We start from the raw sequence: 20380 nt of genomic DNA, 5'->3' as shown, positions 1-20380 counted from the left end.
AGAAGTATTGCAGAAATTGCATTAGAGAGCCCAATGTTTTGAGAGAGAAGGACTAGAGCTCATCAAGGACGAACAAAGATGGTGTTGTTTGCTATTAAGGTGGTTTGTTTGAAGAAGATGGCTTTTGTCAGAGATTCAATTATAAGCTTGTGGAAATCATCATGAAGTTGTTAAAGTCTGAGAATCCATCGAAAAAGGTCACTCTTAAAACCCAGAAAGTCTCAAGGTTCATTATGAAAGTTTGTGTTTGATAGTGACAATGGCTGTTCAATGAAAGAAAATTCAGAGACTTATCAGACGTTGCGTCAACACGCCAGATGTCAAAATCAAATATCATATGTTTGGAGTTTTGAACATTGTTATGCACTCAAGCAAGGGGGAGATAAAAAAGAGTTGTTGGTTTGGATATGAGATGTTACAATCAGATCAAAAATATCATTAAAACAGAGGATAGTTGCAGAGCTGCGGAGATTGAGTGGAGCGGTCATCTTGTCTCACTAGTCATCTTGTCTCACTAGTCTTAGTTCAGTAATTTCAATCCAACATAGGTTTAATTCAATCAAGTCATGCATGTCAAATAACCCATAGGATAGTTGTCCAAATCGTTTTAGACCAACCATCGATTTATTGCAATAAAAACATTAACCAAGACAAGCAAGCAATCAAGACTGAATAAACCATCGGTCAAGAGATCGACAAAAGAACTTAGCCACAATCACGCACTCGCCTTCGGATTCGATCCTAGGTGCTAACTCTCGGTTTTCCCATGTTCTATACGTACGGTCTCCGATTCGGTCCTGTTTCAAACACGGACATATCGGCCATCGTTACCATCCGATGCTAAGACCATATAACTATCGACAGACTAAGGTTGGAGGATCACTTACCGATCTCTCCCTCGACTATGACTTAGGATCTCTCGGTTTAAGGTTCGACGGAACTCTCTCCATCTCTTTCTCTCGTGGCGGCTTAAGGATATTTAAGCGGTGCTCTCTCGAGAGCTTAGGGTTATAATCCTATATATAGGGTCGACTAAACCGCCTTGGACTTCCCAAAACGATAAGCCCTATCGTGCCCCAAGTTTCCTTATTTTTTCAAAACTATCCTTACCCTACCTGAATTGCTTTTTCCACGAGTTTTCCATTTCTCTCGAGTTCCTTTTTCCATGACTCGGCCTAAATCTTTCGCAAAGATTCCAAAGTTCCCGGGCCATCCATCAGCCCATTGTCATGTCGATCCATCCTTGTACTATTGGTCTGATCCACCGTTCACCAATGCGACCTTTTACTCGACAGTCCCTACTTCACTATCACTCGTACTGTCACTCGTGCTGTCACTTACACTGTCACTTACACTAGAAACTTCACTATCCAAATTTCATCCAGAAACTTACATGCCTGCATCAATAATCACTATAAACTTGGGATTCCGTTTCTTCAGTTCAAACATCTGTTCACAATTGTCACTTCAGTATTCTCAAACTCTCCATTCTCATTCGGATCCATTTATCCTATCGACCCCATGGCCAATGTCTGACTGTACCACCGTTCGTTGCTACGTGTAATGCCGCACATACCGGTTATGTACCGCTACTCTTACCCCGTACATAGCACTACACGTACCATTACCCGTAGTGTTACAATTCTCCCCCACTTAGGATTGATTCGTCCTTGAATCTTTGTTCCCTTTTCGTGGAACTTCCCTCTTATCGAACCACATCCTGAAGTTCACCTTCATGACCTCTTCTGATTCCCACGCTGTTTTCTCTACTCCTTCACAATCCCACACAACCTGAATCAATCTATCCTTCTTCTTTTTATGCGGACCCCTTAGCTTAACACCAACTATCCGAACCGGTTGCCCGATGATTGTCATGTTAGCTTATAGATCGGGTGGAGGTTCAGAGATTACATTCTCCCGTCTAGTTATGCATTTCCTTAGCACATCTAGAAACATGAAATACTGGATGGAAGGCTGCCACTGCCGGTGGCAGCTACAACTTATACGCCATTGTCCCTATCCTTTCCAGGATATGGTACGGTCCCATGTACCCTGGGGTAAACTTAGTATTCAGCGCCACTCGGTCTCTATCCTTGTAGTTCACAGTTTTATGATAAACCATGTCTTCCACTTGGAATTCTAATTCCCACCGACGCTTATCCGCATAAATCTTCTATCTATCTTGGACTTTTTTCATCTTAATCTTCAAAATCTTAATCTTTTCAGTTGTTTCTTCTACAAAATCTCGGCCATACACACTCTGCTACTCCATTTGTGTCCAACACATGGATGTACGACAAGGTCTACGGTATAATGTTTCATACGGTGACATGCTTATACTTGCATGGAAGCAATTGTTGTAGGCAAATTCTGCTAAGGGTAAATAATCCGTCCATTCACCGCCCCAATCCATCACACTCGCTTGCAAAAGGTCCTCGAGTGTCCGGATGGTCCGTTCGAACTGTCTGTCCGTTTGCGGGTGATAAGCTGTGCTCATTTCTATTCGCGTCCCAAAACGCTTTTGTAGGGCCTTCGAAAGCCCTAAGGTAAGTGTCTCGTTCTGACACTATACTAGCATATACCCCATCTAGCTGCACAATCTCCTTTACATACAGCTCGGCCCCATCCTTTTTGGTCATGGCCAAGAAGTGCGTGGACTTTGTTAATAGGTCCAAGAAGTGCGTGGACTTTACAACAGCCCACCCAGTACTTGGTTCTCAGCTTAAACCCATTGGCATGTCGGAGGACCGACGTACTATTTATCCCTCGGAACTATCATATCGTGCCAGTTTTCCATCGATCTTTGACTTCTTACCAGTTCTCCTTCGGACTTATATCCTCCGCCTATTTCCCCCCGAATTCATACTTCTCCGCCTATTTCCCCATCGAACTTAAACTTCTCATCTAATTTCCCATCGTCTTGGTTTTAACGGTTTATTGTTTTGGTTAACCAACCACAAACCTTATTAACCAAATTAAACCGGATTACAACCCGATTACATTACTAAACGTAACTTAACCTAAAAATCAAAAAATCCTCAAATCAAATTTTCCCCTTTCTCTGTGGAAATTGAAAAGGAAATCCCCAAACCTAATTTGCTTCTTATCAGATCTCTATAACGATAGCTCAAGGCGGAGGAGGCTTAAAAACGATCATCTGAAATCCACCAAAACATGTCGAGCGATAGCAACGATCTAGACGAAGATGAGATTCTATACTAACAAAACCGTGTAACGATTCAGGGTTTGATCGGATCCACATTATCGATTTCGATGTTGATTACGGAGGACAGTGGTCGTCTCTAATGCAAGAACTCGCTTCTGGTGGAAGAAGAAGAAACAGAGCATCGTCTCTTAAATTAACAGACATTGCTCCTCCTCCTTCAATAGTCTCCGACGAGTTCAAGCTTCGATTCACAGAGGAAAATCTCAAAACTTTTGCCGGAGAAGTCAAGGTTCCGTTTGAAATCGAGTTACTAAGCATCGAGCTTCTTCTAAACCCGGCTTATTGGCCTCTCTCTCTCTCCGTTCATCAGAAAAAGAAGCAATTGCGGTGAATCTCCTGATAAACTCCGTCGTCTCCGGTTACCTCCCGTTGATCCTCCGTTTCCTCAAACAAATCTCACCAAACGTCGTCGTTTGCTCAGACCGTAACGACGCGCTGTTTCCAAACGCTGTGATCCATGTGCTTCAGTACCACACCACTCTGCTTGAGTCTCTTGATGCTAATCAGAACCAAGACGATTCGAGTATAGAGAGGTTTTGGGTGAGATAAATTCTAGGCTTTTCAATTTTGATTTTTAGGTATAAATTGATTTTATACCGGTTTAACATTTGTTTTTATTGGGTTTAGATCCAAAATCGTGTAAACCCAGTTTGATGGGTAAGTAGACAGAGAAGTATGAATTGGGGGAAAAATAGAGAGAGGATCGACAACTTGGACTGGTATGCTTCCTTAAAAATTTTCGTCCGCAATTCCTTCTCCTTGGGGACGCACACACGTCCCTTTACCAAGATGGTTTCGTTGTTTAAGGTTTCATACTCGGTTTTGTCAATTTTGAACAACCTTCTTTTGTGCGATCCATACCCTGGTCAACAAATCCGCTTGGTCTGCGGCCCCCAAGCCTAGCGGTTCCAACTGTTTGGTTAATGCACTCAACCGCAAGGTTCCGATCATCCTTACAAGACTCTCCATGTAATTTTGAGTTGTTATTCTGGAGGAATCAAATTATGTACAAGGAACCTAGTGGAGGAGGAGGTGGTGGTGGTGGGTCGTCGAGATCGGAGATCCTTGGTGGAGCTATTGATCGGAAACGAATCGACGATGTATCAATAAGAAACTAGAGAAGTCTTCAGCTTCCACCATATCTAGGGTTCTCACTTCTAAAGGCAAAGATCCTTTTTCATTCACATTTACCTCCACTGCTAAATCTCAGCTTCCCGATGGTTTGTCGTTTCCTTCATTCTTTCATATCTGTGGTTTTTGTTGTGGTAGTTTAATTTTAATTGCATTGTTCTTAAGTGGATCGGAAGGTGATGATACATCGTGGATCTCTTGGTTTTGTAATTTGAGAGGCAATGATTTCTTCTGTGAAGTCGATGAAGATTATATTCAAGATGATTTCAATCTTTGTGGATTAAGTGGTCAAGTTCCTTACTATGATAATGCTCTTAATCTCATTTTAGATGCCGAATCTTCCCACAGTAAGTGTGACTCCTCTTCCTTTTGTTAAACTACATTCTAAAAGTTAGAAACTTTTGGCCTGAGTATCTTATTCTTTTGGGGGATCTATTTAGGTGAGATGTTTACAAAAAAAAATAAAACAGAATGAAATGGTGGAATCAGCTGCTGAGATTCTTTATGGTCTTATTCATGTTTGTTACATTTTGACAACTAAAAGAATGGCTGCAATGGTTTGTGTTTCTTTTTACTCTTGTGTTTAGGTTTTGGTGCTTTTAAACTACCTTGTTTGCTTTACGACATTAAGGATGGTTATCTTTGAACAGGTATCTCTAAAATTTAGACACTAGAAGCGGATTCATGGTGAACATGTATCTCTAAAATTTCTCAAATTTGACTTAGTGATCTTTGAAATTCGTATGCCTTTCTAGTTATCGTTGACAGCTTGGGAACATTTGAGAATCAGCTTCTAGTGTCTAAATGTGCGATTCAAAGTCTTTGACTCTTGATTACAGGAAATCAGATCCTCAGTGATCTGAGTTATTATGATGGTGTCTTGTCTAGTAGTAGTTTCTGTTTTCTGCTAAGTTTCAGTTTTCTCCGTATTTAAATGAATCTGTGTTTGAGTGTGTAATAATTCATTTTAATGGTGTTTGCAGATAACAATTGGAGAAACTGGTTCAGGGAAGAGCACTCAGTTGGTTCAGTTCCTTGCTGATTCTAGAGTTGCTGCTGGTGAGTCGATTGTTTGTACACAACCACGGAAAATTGCTGCCATGACATTGGCTGATCGGGTCAGAGAAGAAAGCAGTGTTTGTTATGAGGAAAATACTGTCCGTTGTACTCCAACTTTTTTTTTCTACCGAGCAAATTAGTTCCAAAGTTGTATCATGACAAAAATTTGTCTGCTTCAACACTACTCCTTACGAACTGTTACTTTTAGATATTCTTTACTTTTCTTAAAGGTTTGAACTTTTAGTATTACATTTTTACTTTGTAATGATATTTTGTACCATTGTTTTCTATAAATATAATAAAATTTTGGTATTTTTTTGTTTAATTTGTCAAATTATCCAAAAACTAATCCTTAGTCCTTACCATTGTTACTATTAAGCTACAAACATAACGTGTTAATTTGTAACAAGTTTATGTCAAGTCATTGTGTAGCTTGTTGTGAGTAAATTAGCGACGGAATTTTGAAGTTAGGTGTTACTCATATTAATTTGTATCTAATTTGTGGCAATTTGCGACAATTTGCTATGAAAGAGAAATTTTGCAACAACCAAATAGTTACAAATTTTTTTTTATCTCAAAACTGTAACAAATTTTATTTACCTACGTAAAACGTGTTACACCTATACAAATTTTCATAACTATACGATAAAATTTTTGTAGTGCCCGGATGGTAGCTAATCTCTAGATCATAGTCGCCAACTAACTCCATTCACCTACATTGTCGTAAGTTTAGTTCCGGCTGAGTAAAATATATTTTGGACTCTTGTGGTCTATATAGATTTACACCTTCCCACCGTATAGGTAGGATCTCCAAATTTTGAGTGCAAACACTACGGCCGCCATCTCTAAGTCGTGGGTTGGGTTGTTTGCTTCATGCTTCCTTAACTGTCGTGAAGCATAAGCAATCACTCTACCATTCTGCATTAGTCCGTCCGGACGCGTCCATGTACACGACGTATAGTTCATCTGGTTTTGGTAAGGTCAGAATCGGAGTACTCATAAGCTTGTTCTTTAGCTTCGAGAAACTCTGCTCACACTCGGCCGACCATACGTACGGTTCGTCCTTTCCCGTCAGTTTGGTCAGTGGCTGGACCATACTTGCAAATCCTTTCACGAAATGACGATAGTACCCGGCCAGTCTTAGGAAACTTCTTATTTTCGAGGTGTTTTGCGGTCTAGGCCATTCCGTAATGGACCGTATATTTTCCTGATCGACAGACACTCCCTTGTCCGACACGACATGTCCTAAGAACCCAATCTCTCTTTTTTAGAAGCTGCACTTACTGAGTTTGGCAAACAGCTTCTGTTCCTTCAGCTTACCCAATACCTTCCTAAAATGTTTACCGTGATCCTCTTCACTCTTTGAGTAAACCAGAATATCGTCTATAAAGACAATCACAAACTCGTCCAGGTATTCACGGAATACATTGTTCATGAGCTTCATGAAAGTTGTGGGTGCATTGGTCAAGCTGAACGGCATGACCACAAATTCGTAATGGTTGTACCTTATCAGAAAGGCTCTCTTCCGGATGTCCGATTCCTCTATCAGAATTTAGAGGTAACCCGAGGCCAAATTGACCTTTGAGAAGTATGTCGCTCCTCGGAGTTGGTCAAACAACTCATCTATCCTTGGAAATGAGTACCTATTCTTAACCTTTACCTTATTTAATCCCCGATAGTCAAAGCAAAAACGAAAGGTACCATCCTTTTTCTTCACAAAGAGGACTGGTGCACCCCATGGTGAACTGCTTGGTCTCACAAACCCCTTCTCCATCAACTCACTCAACTGTGTCTTTAACTCAGCCATCTCCACCAGGTCCATCCGGTACGGAGCTTTGGATATTGGAGCCGTATCTGGTTCCAGTTCAATGGTGAATGGGTCCGAACGTGCCAGTGGCAGTCTGAACAGTGGTTTGAAGACGCTCTCAAACTTCCGTACCACCGGTATGTCCTGGGGTCCCATGTCCATACCTACTTCCTCTATTGTGATCGAAGCTATATAAGCCTCACATCTGTGTTTGATCATCTGTTCAGCCTGAACTGTCGAGAATAACAACCTTCCTGAAATCAGCTTGATGCCCTGATATTCCAACATTACTTTAGCGGTCTCAAAAAGAACTCACCCACGGTGGCAGTCCAAGTGTGCCATGGGTTTCCCAAGCCAATCCATGCCAAAGATTACCTCGTGTACTTTTACTCGGCATATGACCAAATATGCCGGCATGTCCATACCGCATTTCATGACCGAGATGTTCCGGACCACTCCATAGGTCATCATCACTGCTTGTACCAACCCAAAGTTATCTCGGGTTCTTTCTAAAATCCACCTTTCCCAATCATCTTTGGGCACACAAAACAATGTGTCAAGTATCAAACATCACATGAATTTCTACACCACCCATGAGTATGGTCCCTACAAAATTCTTGCTTGCTAAGAACCTATCCAAACACAAACACAATTTTTTACCCAAAAATTTCACTAAGGCAAGTGTCAAGACTTACCAATGATCTACCGTGAAGTGCTCGCTTCCACCTGCCAGTCCGCGATCGAGTACATCCTAGGCATAATCTCTGGTCGCTTCAGCGGTGGCAGCAATGGTAACATCTCGCTTGCCCGTTTCCATCTCTGCGTTACCAGCAGTGGACAGTTCGGTCGAATGTGTCCGGATTTTGGCCACACTGGTAGCACACCCGAGCGTCATTGCCCTTTTGTTGACAGCTACAAGCCATATTGTCCTTTCCTCCGCATACAAGACACGTGCCCAGGAGGCGTTGACTCTGCCCAAAGTGTCACTTACGGCAGGTCGGACACACTCGTGTACCATTCAGTCGGCCCGTGGTATGTTTCAATCTAGTACCTGGTTCGGACCTTACCTGCGGTACCAGCTTTACCGAGGTTCCTTCGGAGTGCTGCTGAGATTCCTCGGCTAGTCAATCTTCAAACATGGCTGCCTTCTCAACCAACTTAGCAAAGCTCCCATAGTTACGTATCATGATCGGTTGCGGACATCCACTCTCATGCCACGCAAGAACCGACGGATCAAAACCTGCTGATCCTCCATCTCATCAACACCATACCTCTTGAGACGGTTGAACTCGGGCACATACTCCCGTATCGTCCAAGCTTCCTGACGCAAGTCCAAGAAATCCGATTCAAGGCGGTCAATGGCCTCTTGTGGAAAGTACTTCACAAGGAATAAGCCACGAAAAGTTCCCCACAAACAATTTTGGTTTGTCATGCGATTCACCATGCCCTTTCACCATGTGTGGGCTTCTCCGGACAAGTAGTGGATCACAATTTCCTTCCGATACTTTATCTGACAGCGCACGGAGTCAAAATTCTTTTCGAGACAAGTTCTCTATGCGTCGGCCTCGGTAGGGTTCAGTTCGCCACTAAAATACTGCATTCCCAATTTCAGCATTTGGTCCATGAAGGTCAGGTATGAAGGAACACCCAGTTCCCTTGGTACTACGTCCGGTATGGGTGGATTTGCTACAGGTGGTGGGGCTATTTTTTCCAATATTTGTGCCAACACTCCCAGCACTAGCCCCATCTCCATTGGTGCAGCCGCACCTGCACCCGCACAAACTGTAGGCACTGCTCCCCTACCATTACCATCGGTACCACCCTCTCCGATTCCTACACCGGCTCTTACCCCTACTTGCCCAGCGTTCACCAGAGGAACTATACCACGAGAGCATAGGTCGGGACAGTCAGTCTAGCGGTTCAACTGAGGAAGGGTCAACGTCATGGTGGTTCTATCAAGGGCGGAAATCTTGCGCATGGAACCAAGAGGAAGTGGGATGGCATGCATAATTCGAGTGGTGCAGGATGCTACGGATTTGGTACCATAGGCCACAAGGTGGTGACATGTCCTTAGAAGAGTGCTCCAACGAAAACTTAGACAGTAGTTCGAGTGTGTTACCATTGTAAGGAGCCATGGCACATCAAGCCCAAGTGTCCAAAGTTACAGCAGACAACGGTGGAAGTGGTGCAGACTAGAGTGCAGCCGGGAGTGCAGCCGGGAGTGCAGCTAGGAGTAGAGTCGGTGGGAGGATCAACAGACACCGTGGGTGTAGTTAACCATGGAGACCATAACAAACAGTGTTTGAGCGATCAAAAGTATAACTTTAAAGACTCAGACTTGGTGAATTTCAGTTGTTCGGATTTTATGTTTGACTGTGATAAAATGTTTTGGTTCTTATCACCTGAGGTTTGTGTAAGAACCTTGTTTGTGGGCGGGTGCAAAATTGTGACACTCTGGCTTGCGGAGAGATTTAATAGAACTAGTTTGGCCACCTATGTCACCAAAGTGCACTTTATCTTTTCCTAAGAGAACTCCACAGTTAAACGTGCTTATGCTGAGGTAGTCTCAGGATGGGTGACCTCCTGGGAAGTGACTGTCGGAACTGTGCAAATGGGGACAAAACACAGGAAAAAATCATGTGGTGATTTGTAGGGACGGATGAGCTCACGTGCCTGGTGAGAGTACATGAGACTCATTAAAGAAGGTAAGCCCATTGACTAGGACTGGACTTAGGGCCCACTAAGAGGTTGCGGTCGGAAGGTTACAAGTGGTATCAGAGCCAAACCCAGATGAGTGTGGAGTCGAGTGGGCTCACACTGTCAGGGGTGACGGTCTTGGTGCGAAACGAGGACGTTGCAATCTCTTAGTGAGTGTAAATTGTGACACCCTAGTTTGCGGAGAGGTTTAAAAGAATTGATTTGGATACCTATTGATCTAGAGTTAAATCAATAACCCAAAGCACACTCAACCATGATCTAGTGGTGTCGTCGTAGCACTTCAGGGTCGAATCCTCAGAGACAAAACGATACACTATGAAATTATATAGACCAAGTATAGCTAAAGAATGAGAGAGTTTGTATTGCAAGTAACCAAACAAAACAGAAAATAAATAAGAGTTTGTAAAACTAAGAGAAAGTATCGCGCGCAGGGAATCAATCAAGGGGTATGATTACAAAATTGGGTGATGGGTTGGGATAGCTTTAGGAACCGTTCTTGAACTCAAATCTCAATTATAAAACTAACATATTGTCGCAGTATTAGTTATCTATGCAAGGAATTAATTAAACTCTAAACCGTCGTTTGAATCTAAACAATCCTAGCAAGCAATAAGTTCAAGTTTGATTTGTTCACAAGGTGCCTTAACTTCAACCTTCGTTGGCTAAGGATCACCTTGCTCACCTATGTTCTTTCAAGTAATTCAACAACACTTTTGATGCCTAGATGAATTAAACCTAAGATCATAAACTAGGTAGCTAATCTAGTTTAAGCAATAAGAACAACAATAGATGAAGAACACAATAGATCAATCCCAAATCTAACAACCTAAATCAATAAATCATAAAACCCCCTTTTGAAACCCGAAACCCAACAGAGAGACTACTCAGACATGGAAATTAAAGCACAACAAATCAAGGATGAAGAAATCATAATCGAATTGCAAAGAGAAATAATAGGGTTCATAATTCTTCTCCAAAGGGTTAGAAAGGATAAGAGATCTTCTCCCAAGCTTACAAGTGCTCAAAAACGGCGTAGAGTCAAAGTTATCTTTCTAGGGGTTGAGCCCCGTGGTTAAATAGTAAAATAAATCCCTAAAAAGTCGGTTTAAAACGAAAAAAGAAAGATTGCGTCAGGGACGGGATTGGTTGATCTTGCAAGGATCAGTCGATCCGGAACGTTTTTTCTGTTTTCATTCCATCTGCCTTCTAGCTCGATCAATTTTCAACCAATTGGCTCCAGATGCATGTTTCTATCCCAAAACGCTCAGATTCCTTCTAAAGTCACCTAGGACCTGTAAAGACTCACAAAAGACTATAAGGACTCTAAAAGCACACTTTGACCTAAGAAAAGACTCAAAACAATCCTAAAAACTATAGTTAAAACCCTATAAAATACAGACACATCACCTATGTCACCAAAGTGCACTTTTTCGGTGAAGGATCTTGAGAGGTTTAAGCGTGCTTATGCTGGAGTAGTCTTAGGATGGGTGACCTTCCGGGAAGTAACTGTCGGAACTGTGCGAGTGAGGACAAAACAGATGAAAATATCATGTGGTGAATTTTTGGAACGTTAACAAGTCTTTAAAACCTTCTGGACGTAGCAAACTGACCGTCGGATATAGATGGGCTCACGTGCATAGTGAGAGGGCATGAGGCCCATTAAATAAGGGTGGACCCATGGACTGGGATTGGACATAGGGCCCAGTAAGAGGAGGTGGTCGGGGCGCTACAAGTGGTATCAGAGCCCTCACGGTTCTTGGACATGTTAATGCATGGTGTTAGAGGTTTAAGGGAAATTAACATCCCGGTTTCCTAATTTTAGAAAAACACCACAACAAGCTTCTTTTACGTCCTTAGCCTCAGATCTCCAGCCACAAGCACAGATCTCTCAAGAATAAGCACAAACTCGATAGGAAACTCACAGAAACCTCTCAGGAACTCTTTTTCTCTCTTTTGCTCAAGGTAAAAGTGACGAAACTAGACCAAGGGCATCGAAATAAACCTTTTATACTCTACCCCTAGAGTTTCCCAAACCAAAAATGCAAAAAAATGTGTGTTTAACTTAAGTTGGTCCGCTCTTGGAAATGTTGGTGTCGACATTCCTCTGTGAGATGCTTCCCAAGCAAGAAAGTAGGGGAAAATCTTGCAGTAGTGATAGTCATTTGTGACTCCATTTGCCTTAATGCTTCTGACTATATCTTTAAAATGCTCAATGTGATCCAAAGGCTTCTCATGTGGTAAATTTTGGAAAGGCCTTGGTCCAACAAGAGCAAAGTACGAAGGCTTCAGCTTAAAGTCATTCCTCGAGAATGGAGGAAACAATTGCTGATCAGTTTTCATAGAACAAGTCTGGTATGTTGAAGCCCGCAAGACTCTTTACAAGCTCACATTGTTCCGTCGCCCCTAAACATTCTGCAGATTATTTCTACTCACTCCAGCTCCATCCGCACCAGCATCGAGGTTGCATCGATCGATGCCAACTCTGTGTCGGTCGATGCAACGTGTATTCTCATCGAAAGCGGCGATTTCTTCAGGAATTACTCTCCCTTCTGCATCATGTTTTTGGCCTTGCTCGTTGCGCATATGACCCTCTTGATTCCTCAAAACTCCAGCCTCACCAACTCTCAAAATGATTGGATTTACCATCTTTGAAGATTTGGCTGCTTTTCTGTTCTCACGCTCTAGTTGTCCTAACTCTTGGTTCGTAAGCTTCACAATCATACCAGTTCTATTGTTCCTGGTGTTAGGCTTAGAAGGCATACACCTGAAACACACAAGAGAAAAGAAATAATTATATGCATCAAAGGTTTTATCAGGAAAATCAATTATATTCTCATATCAATTTATTTTCCTAGCTTATTAATTCTAGGTGATCAATCAAGAATTAATATGAAGAACAACCAAATATGAATATCACAGAAGAATAAGAATCCTAAGAAATCAACAGATCTAATAAACCATCAAAAAACCCTATGAGAATCCCTAAACCTAATAAGCAAACTACTCAGACATCATTGCAAAAACACAAATCAATACCTGAATAAATTGCATTAAGAAAATTGAATAGAGAAGTAAGGGAGTTCGAAATCTCTATCAACAGGGTTGGGTTCTCACTTGTCTCTCCAAAGGCTCTCTCTCAAAAGTTGCAGAGATAAAAAAGCATAGGTCTAATCAATGACCTAAAAATCCTATTAATATTACTAAAACACGTTGATGACTAATGTTGCAATTAGGGAAGACTTTGGGGAAACTTTGTAAAAGTTCAAAACATCCAAAAACTCGGACTTTTCTTGTGAACACTGCATCGATAAACGCCATCACTTGCATCGGCTGATGCATCTTTCGGAGTTCGTCTCCGAGCTTCACAACTTAGTCTCAATGCTCGATTGTGCTCCAAATCCTCCTATTTTGCTCCATTATGCTCTCATCCATTCCAAATCCTATAAAACCTGTAAAGACTCACAAAAAACCTTAAAAAATATCAAAAGACTCTAAAAGATTCCTTATATCATGGTTAAAAACCACAAAAACCATGATATATCAAACGTCGTTGGCTCGACGTCTGCTGGCTTCTCAAGCGTAATGAGGAGAGTAGTTTGTCTTCTTCTCTTGGATCTTTCTCCATTGAATTCATCGGGTGGCTCCTTAAGGTCATCTTCTTCTTTTGTTTTGGCATTACAGTTTGTGGTTGGCAGCTCCGCTTCTCCTTTTTCAAGTCCTCGTGGTGGTGGAGCACAAATGTGGTAATAGCAAAACAAACCATTGTAAAGTTTTCTCCTTTTTCTTATTGAGTGGTCTCGCATGAGTGGGGGTTAAAGCTTTTGGTTTCCATGGAAACCTGTAGCTTATTTTCCATGGATTCTTCTTTAAGTTCTTTGGATCCTAGGACAGCTTCTCCCTCATCGTGATCTTGTAGAGGAGGAATAGGGTTACCTTGTGGTTTTGTGAAAGAAAATTTTCCTTTTTCTAAAAGCAAACTAGAATGTTTTCCTTTTTCGAATAAGATTCCCTTTTCTCTTTCTTCTCCCTCATGGGGTCGAGTTTCTACTTCTTTGTATACAGCAAAACTTGAGGATAGGTCCTCAATCTTAGCATCAAGATCTTGGTTCTTCTCCTTTAGTTTGGATTCAATCTCCTTAAGCAACTTGTGGATATCCAATGTGAATGTAACAACAATTTCTGGTTCGACCAAATTGATTTAAATTGCTGAGTTGGGCGGTTTGGTTTACGTGGAATCCCAAACCGGGGTATATCTGTGAGAAGTTGACCTGAGGGTTTCGGAAAAGTCACTTTAGCCGTTCCACAGAGAAAATAGAGAGGAAAAAAGAGAATATAGAGTGTTCTTGGGAGATTTTGGAGATTCTATGCATGTTTGGTGAGATTTGTTTCTGTGGAGTTGAGATCTTGTGCTTGGAACGAGGTAGAAGCTTCATAAGGTGTTGGATTCGTCGTTTCGGGTCAGATCTTTCTGCAAAAGAGGTGAGTGCATGACCATGGCTGATCTAAGCCTAGAATCCTTTGTTTTGCTTGATTTATGGGTGTTAGTGTTGTTTTCTTACTTGATTTGGTTGCTATTTGTTTCCTGGAGATTACTATGGCTTTTGGTCGAGTAGTGGACGGATTGGAGTTAAATAGAGGCGGAGATTTGACTTTCGGTTTTGAGCAGATCGTGTCTACGGAGTTGGTGTCGATCGACACCAGGTGGGAAAATTTGTATTCTAACACACTTTTTTTTTTGCACAAAAAAAAACACACTTTTAAAAAAAAAAAATAACATTCTAACACACTTTTGAACCACAACACACTTTTATCATAGTGTTTTACTTTCTTACCCTCTAACTATCTCTCCAAACACATTGATATCTAGTTTCCTTTTTTCTTGTTTTTTACTCATTTTCTTTTATTTATTTATCTTTATTTCTTACTCTCTAACTATCTTTCCATCTCCAAATAATTTTTCTATCTTTCTTTTATTTATTTATCTTATTCAGTTTCTTTGATATATGTTTAATATATGTTTGCAGCTCCGATTACTTGACGCCGATCATCGAATCTCCGAATCTAACCACCTCCAATCCATCACAAAACTCGTCCAAAGGCCACATGAAACTAAAGGAACCCTATAGCATCCAACACAAACAAGAAAAACACCACAACAACACAAAACAAGCAAAACACAAGAGATCTCAGGCTTAGATCAGCCATGGTCATGCACTCACTTCTTTTGCAGAAAGTTCTGGCCCAACAATGACGAAGCCAACTCTTAGAAGGCTTCTCCTTTGTTCCTAACACAAGATCTTCACTTCAAAACTTTCAAGAACACTCTCTAACCCTTTTTCCTCCTTTTCACAAACTCTCGGGAACGGCCAAACTCTAAAAACCCACGACCATAGGTTGACTTTCTCTTTTAATACCTTGGTTTGGAGATTTTACTTAAACCAAACCGCACCAATTCGACAATTAAATCAATCTGGACTAACCCAAAATTGCTGGTGTCGATCAACACTACCCTTTGTGTCAATCAACACTCATCCCCAAAATCTCCAATTTGGTTCACGGATGTTACATGCTTAGAGGTTTAAGGTTATGATATAATGAATGGTTTCATACTTTTGATAATTAACCATGACTACTTCACCAAACCACAAATATCTATTAGTGGACGTGTATAACTCATCTACTTTATCCACAAGTTGTTTGATTAACTAAGTATTCATGTTAACCATCATCATAAAAGCAAACAATTATTCAAATATAAAAGGATAATGTATAAGTAATCGGTATCCATAGCACATCATCCATCATATGGATGGTTATGTGTGGATAAGTGGTATGCAAGAGAGAGATAATTGAGTAAAGCTGAAACGTGGGGAGAGGGAGGAGGAGATGAGAGATATGAAGTGTGTTATAGAAGACAAAATGGTCTAACAAGTAAGTGAACTGTAGAAAATAGAGGTAAAAAGTGTGTTATGGTCACGAAAAGTGTCAAAATGGATAAAATTTTATAGAAAGTGTGTCTTGATTTAAAATTCCTTGTGTATAAAGTCAATTTTTCTCTATTTTCCTTCCTCCATATCAGCATCCACCTAACCAATGTTATATATTTTTTTACATTAAAAATAATATTTTAAAGATTTATTTATTACTTATAATTAATAATAGTTAAAAATAAACAAAAAACAAATTAAGTAAAACTAATTAAAATTTAAAATAATAAATAAAACTATATAATTTTTTAGTAAAAATAAAAATAATAACTATATAAAATGAATTAAGTAAATTAAATGAATACTTTAAAAAAGTAAATATAATACTATGGATTTATTTTAGTAATAATGTTATTGTTCAAATTTTAACCAAAAAATGATCATATTCCAAAATTAAGAATGGGCTAATGAGTTTTATAATAGAAGTAAGACTTTAATGCATGGTGGAGTAAATAAACAATTTTTGTAATTGTATTTATAAAATTCTAAACATAAAAATAAAATTGAAGTGAAACATTAGTTTCTAAGAAACATATAATATAAATTATTTAGTTCAAAATTATTGATTAACTTATCAGATTTCACCTTTAAGGTATGATTTTGTAAATCATATTTTTGAACTAAAATGTTAGAAAAATCTCTTAGAATCACATTCAGTAGTTTTTTTTTAAAGACAAATTGTGATATTTTGAATAACAGTTGATTTGAAGTGAGATTTATAAATTATTGATTGAATAACAAGAGATTGTAAATAATTTTTATAAATTTCACATTCAATTAATAACATAGAATTTCAGATAATTTTTGTAACGCCCCGGCCGCAACTTTTTAGTGGGCCCCATGTCCATTCCCGACCCATGGGTCCATCTCGCTTAATGGGCCTAACGTCCTCTCACTAGGCTCGTGAGCCCATCCATATCTGATGGTCGGTTTGCTACGTCCAGGAGGTTTTAAAGACTTGTTATCGTCCCTACAAATCACCACATGATTTTTTCATGTGTTTTGTCCTCACTCGCACAGTTCCGACAGTCACTTTCCGGAAGGTCACCCATTCTGAGACTACTCTAGCTCAAGCACGCTCTACTCTAGAGTTCTTTTTGGACCCTTGACCGAAAAGATAAATGCACTTTGGTGACATAGGTGGCCAAATAAATTCTTCTAAACCTCTCCGCAAACCAAGGTGTCACATTTTTAAAAATCACGGGTTAAATAACAGGAGATTTGTAGGTATGTATTTGAGAGGAGAAAGAGAGATGGGGGTACTTTGTAAAAAAAAATTGCGTCAAACTCTCTTTTTTAAAAAAGAAAAATTCTATCAAGTTTCACCTTTAAGGTATGATTTTGTAAGTCATATTTTTGAACTAGAATGTTAGAAAAATCTCCTAGAATCACATTCGGTATACTTATAAAAACAAATAGTGATATTTTGAATAACAGTTGATTTGAGTGAGATTTATAAATTATTGATTGAATAACAAAAGATTGTAAATAATTTTTATAAATTTCACATTCAATTATTAACACAGAATTTCAGATGATTTTTCAAAATTACCAGTTAAATAACAAGAGATACCCCAAAATCTCCTAAATTAATAAGTTCAATACACCCCCCTAAAATTTGACGGTAGTCAAGTATTGTAACCGCAAAGAAAAGACACAAAAGCAATCAAGTTTCTAACCAACTCTTAACAAATTTTTTTTTGTAAGAGTTTCTAACCAACTCTTAACAAATTTGTAATAAGTAAAACAATATTGTTAATATTGTAAAACACAAGTGTGATTATTCCATCACAAGACACATGTCATGACACTTGTTAGTGTAATATTACACCAACTTCCACTTGTCATTACCAAAACTAAAGAATATGTGACTCATGTTTTGTTTACTTCACTATAAATAGGAAGAAGTGTTAGTGCTTAAGTGAGTTGTGTAAGAGTGTAAGAAACACATAAGTTGTCTTTGATTAATAAGACTCTCAAAATCCCTCTCTCTCTCGGCTGCTCCTCTCTCTCTCTCACTTTGTTATTTCTTGTTCACTTTACAAAGTATTACAAACATAAGTTAATAGTATTTTGGTTATAATTCACAACACATAAGTATTTTGTAGTTTTAATTCACAACACGTTATCAGCACGATCAACTCTCGATCCGTCATCCGTTTGAGGTAAGATTTAAGTTTTGTTAAAGTTGTTTGAATTTAATAATTTTACATGAATATTACTATATGTATTATTTATAAGTAAAAGACTATACATATTTCTTGATCTAATGGTAGGCTCTGCCTCTTTAATCATTTAGATCTACATTATTGATCTAATGGTAGGCTCTGCCTCCTTGATCATATGTTCAGATCTATATATTGTAAATCATATGGAAGGCTATGCCTCCTAAATTGATTGTTTCAATTTATGAATATATTATGTAACTTATATTTTTTTTTTATAGTTTATATTTATTGCTAAAACAAGATTTTACAAAATTATTTCATAAAATTTTATATTTAACAAATTGTTTTATTATTTTTATAGTAATCATGTCAAACTTGGCAAAGCTTGAATTTGCCGCCCTTGATGTCTCTGGGAAAAATTATATGACATGGGCATTAGATGTAAAATTCTATCTAAAAGGGAATGGACTTCTCAAAACCATTGATCCGTCAGAAACGGGGTTAGAAGAGGAAAAAGCAAGAACCATGATGTTCGTGCGTCATCATCTCCATGATGGTTTAAAAAATGAATACATCACGAGAGAAAATCCTGCAGATCTCTGGATCGCGCTCAAGGATAGGTTTGATCACCAAAAGTATGTGATCTTGCCAAAAGCCAAACATGAATGGCTAAACCTGAGGTTTCAGGATTACAAAAGTGTAAGTGAGTACAATTCCGCTTTGTTCGGAATCACTTCAAGGATGGCTCTCTGCGGAGAAGAAGTTTCCGATTATGATATGATCGAGAAAACATTCTAAACTTTTCATCCTTCAAATGTACTCCTGAAGCAACAATATCGAGAAAGAGGGTATACTCGATATTCTGAATTAATGCAAGTTTTGCATGTTGCTGAACAAAATAATGAGCTCATGATGATAAATCATCAAACCCGTCCAACTGGATCAGCTCCTCTTTCAGAAGTGAATGTTGCTACATCCAGCTATAATAATTGGCAAGGACGAGAACGTGGACACGGACGCGGTCGAGGCCGTGGTCATAGTCGTGGAGGAGGTCGTGGAGAAGGTCGTGGACGAGGAAGAGGAAGAGGTTTCTCTCCTAATGACTTCAACGCAAGAAAAACCAACAAGCATCTTCAAATCAATAATGTTGGTCGCGTTATAAAGAAACAAGATGAAAATACTTGTTACAGATGCGGCATGAAAGGACACTGGTATCAGACCTGTCGTATTCCAAAACATTTGGCGGATCTGTACCAAGCATCCCAAATGGCAAAAGAAAGGGATGTTGAGACCAACCTCATCTATGATAAAGCTGGACCTTCTTTCCATGGCCTAAACGATGAACCCCATCTTGATATAGCAGATTTTCTCGTTGATAATGAAAACGAAAAATCATGCAAATAAGGCCTATATGCAATGATATGCTTTGTCATAGTTTGATATGTACTTTATGTTTATAAAATGTCTTTTTGGATAATAGTTTTATTGTAATATATGATAAGCTTTTTTTTTGTAAGACTTTATGTTATTTTATTAATGTTTCTTTTATAAATATTTTATCTTAGAAAATGTCAAATTTTGAGATTGAGGATGGAGATATGTGTCTAGCAGACAGTGCTACAACGCACTCAATACTTAAAGAGAAAAAATATTTCTCCTCTCTCAAAATAAAAGACTCCGCTAGAAGCGTGAGCACTATATGTGGTAATGCAAAGATTATTATAGGCTCTGGAAAAACCAGTTTTTCAATGCCAAGGGGAACAAAAATTGAAATTGATGCATTATATTGCCCCAAGTCTCATAGAAATTTAATTAGTTTCAGAGATATCCGAAGAAATGGATATCATATAGAGACTCTGAATAAGAATGACATTGAATATCTTTGCATAACATCTAAGGAGAAACATATATTGGAAGAATTACCAATGTTATCCTCTGGATTGAATTGCACAAAAATAAATAATTTTGCATCTTATGTTACAGTAAACTCTAAGTTTACTAGTACATTTAAGATATGGCATGAAATACTTGGACATCCTGGTTCAGTCATGATGCGAAAAATTGTGCAAAATTCCAATGGTCATCCATTGAAGAACGAAAAGATTTTTAGATCTGATGAGTTTTCATGTGATACATGTTCTCAAGGAAAACTCATAATTCGGCCATCGCCAGCCAAAATTGGGAATGAATCACCATTGTTCTTAGAGAGAATACATGGTGATATATGTGGACCTATCCCCCCTTCATGCGGGCCGTTTTGTTATTTTATGGTAATGATTGACGC

At 39.2% G+C, this 20380-nt stretch overlaps 2 protein-coding genes and 1 pseudogene across 3 annotated transcripts; all 3 read left to right on the top strand.

Moving 5' to 3' along the window:
• The first annotated feature begins 4000 nt into the window (after positions 1-4000).
• LOC104786878 (casein kinase II subunit beta-3-like) lies at positions 4001-5728 on the top strand (annotated as a pseudogene). The gene is made up of 3 exons (XR_015557006.1): positions 4001-4704; positions 4798-4914; positions 5341-5728. The product of XR_015557006.1 is annotated as a casein kinase II subunit beta-3-like (transcript).
• A 12734-nt stretch (positions 5729-18462) lies between these two features.
• On the top strand, positions 18463-18894 carry LOC147943761 (uncharacterized). The gene has a single exon (XM_087512358.1). It carries the CDS (start codon positions 18463-18465, stop codon positions 18892-18894), a length of 432 nt encoding a protein of 143 aa, XP_087368484.1.
• Positions 18895-18966: 72 nt separating this feature from the next.
• LOC147943760 (uncharacterized) lies at positions 18967-19500 on the top strand. Its single transcript, XM_087512357.1, has one exon. It carries the CDS (start codon positions 18967-18969, stop codon positions 19498-19500), a length of 534 nt encoding a protein of 177 aa, XP_087368483.1.
• The last annotated feature ends 880 nt before the right edge of the window (positions 19501-20380 follow it).

This window comes from Camelina sativa, chromosome 5 (genome assembly GCF_030686135.1).
Source record: "Camelina sativa cultivar CO46 ecotype springtype chromosome 5, ASM3068613v1".
In the NCBI taxonomy this organism is placed as follows: domain Eukaryota; kingdom Viridiplantae; phylum Streptophyta; class Magnoliopsida; order Brassicales; family Brassicaceae; genus Camelina; species Camelina sativa.
This window is presented reverse-complemented; position numbering and strand designations above follow the sequence as displayed.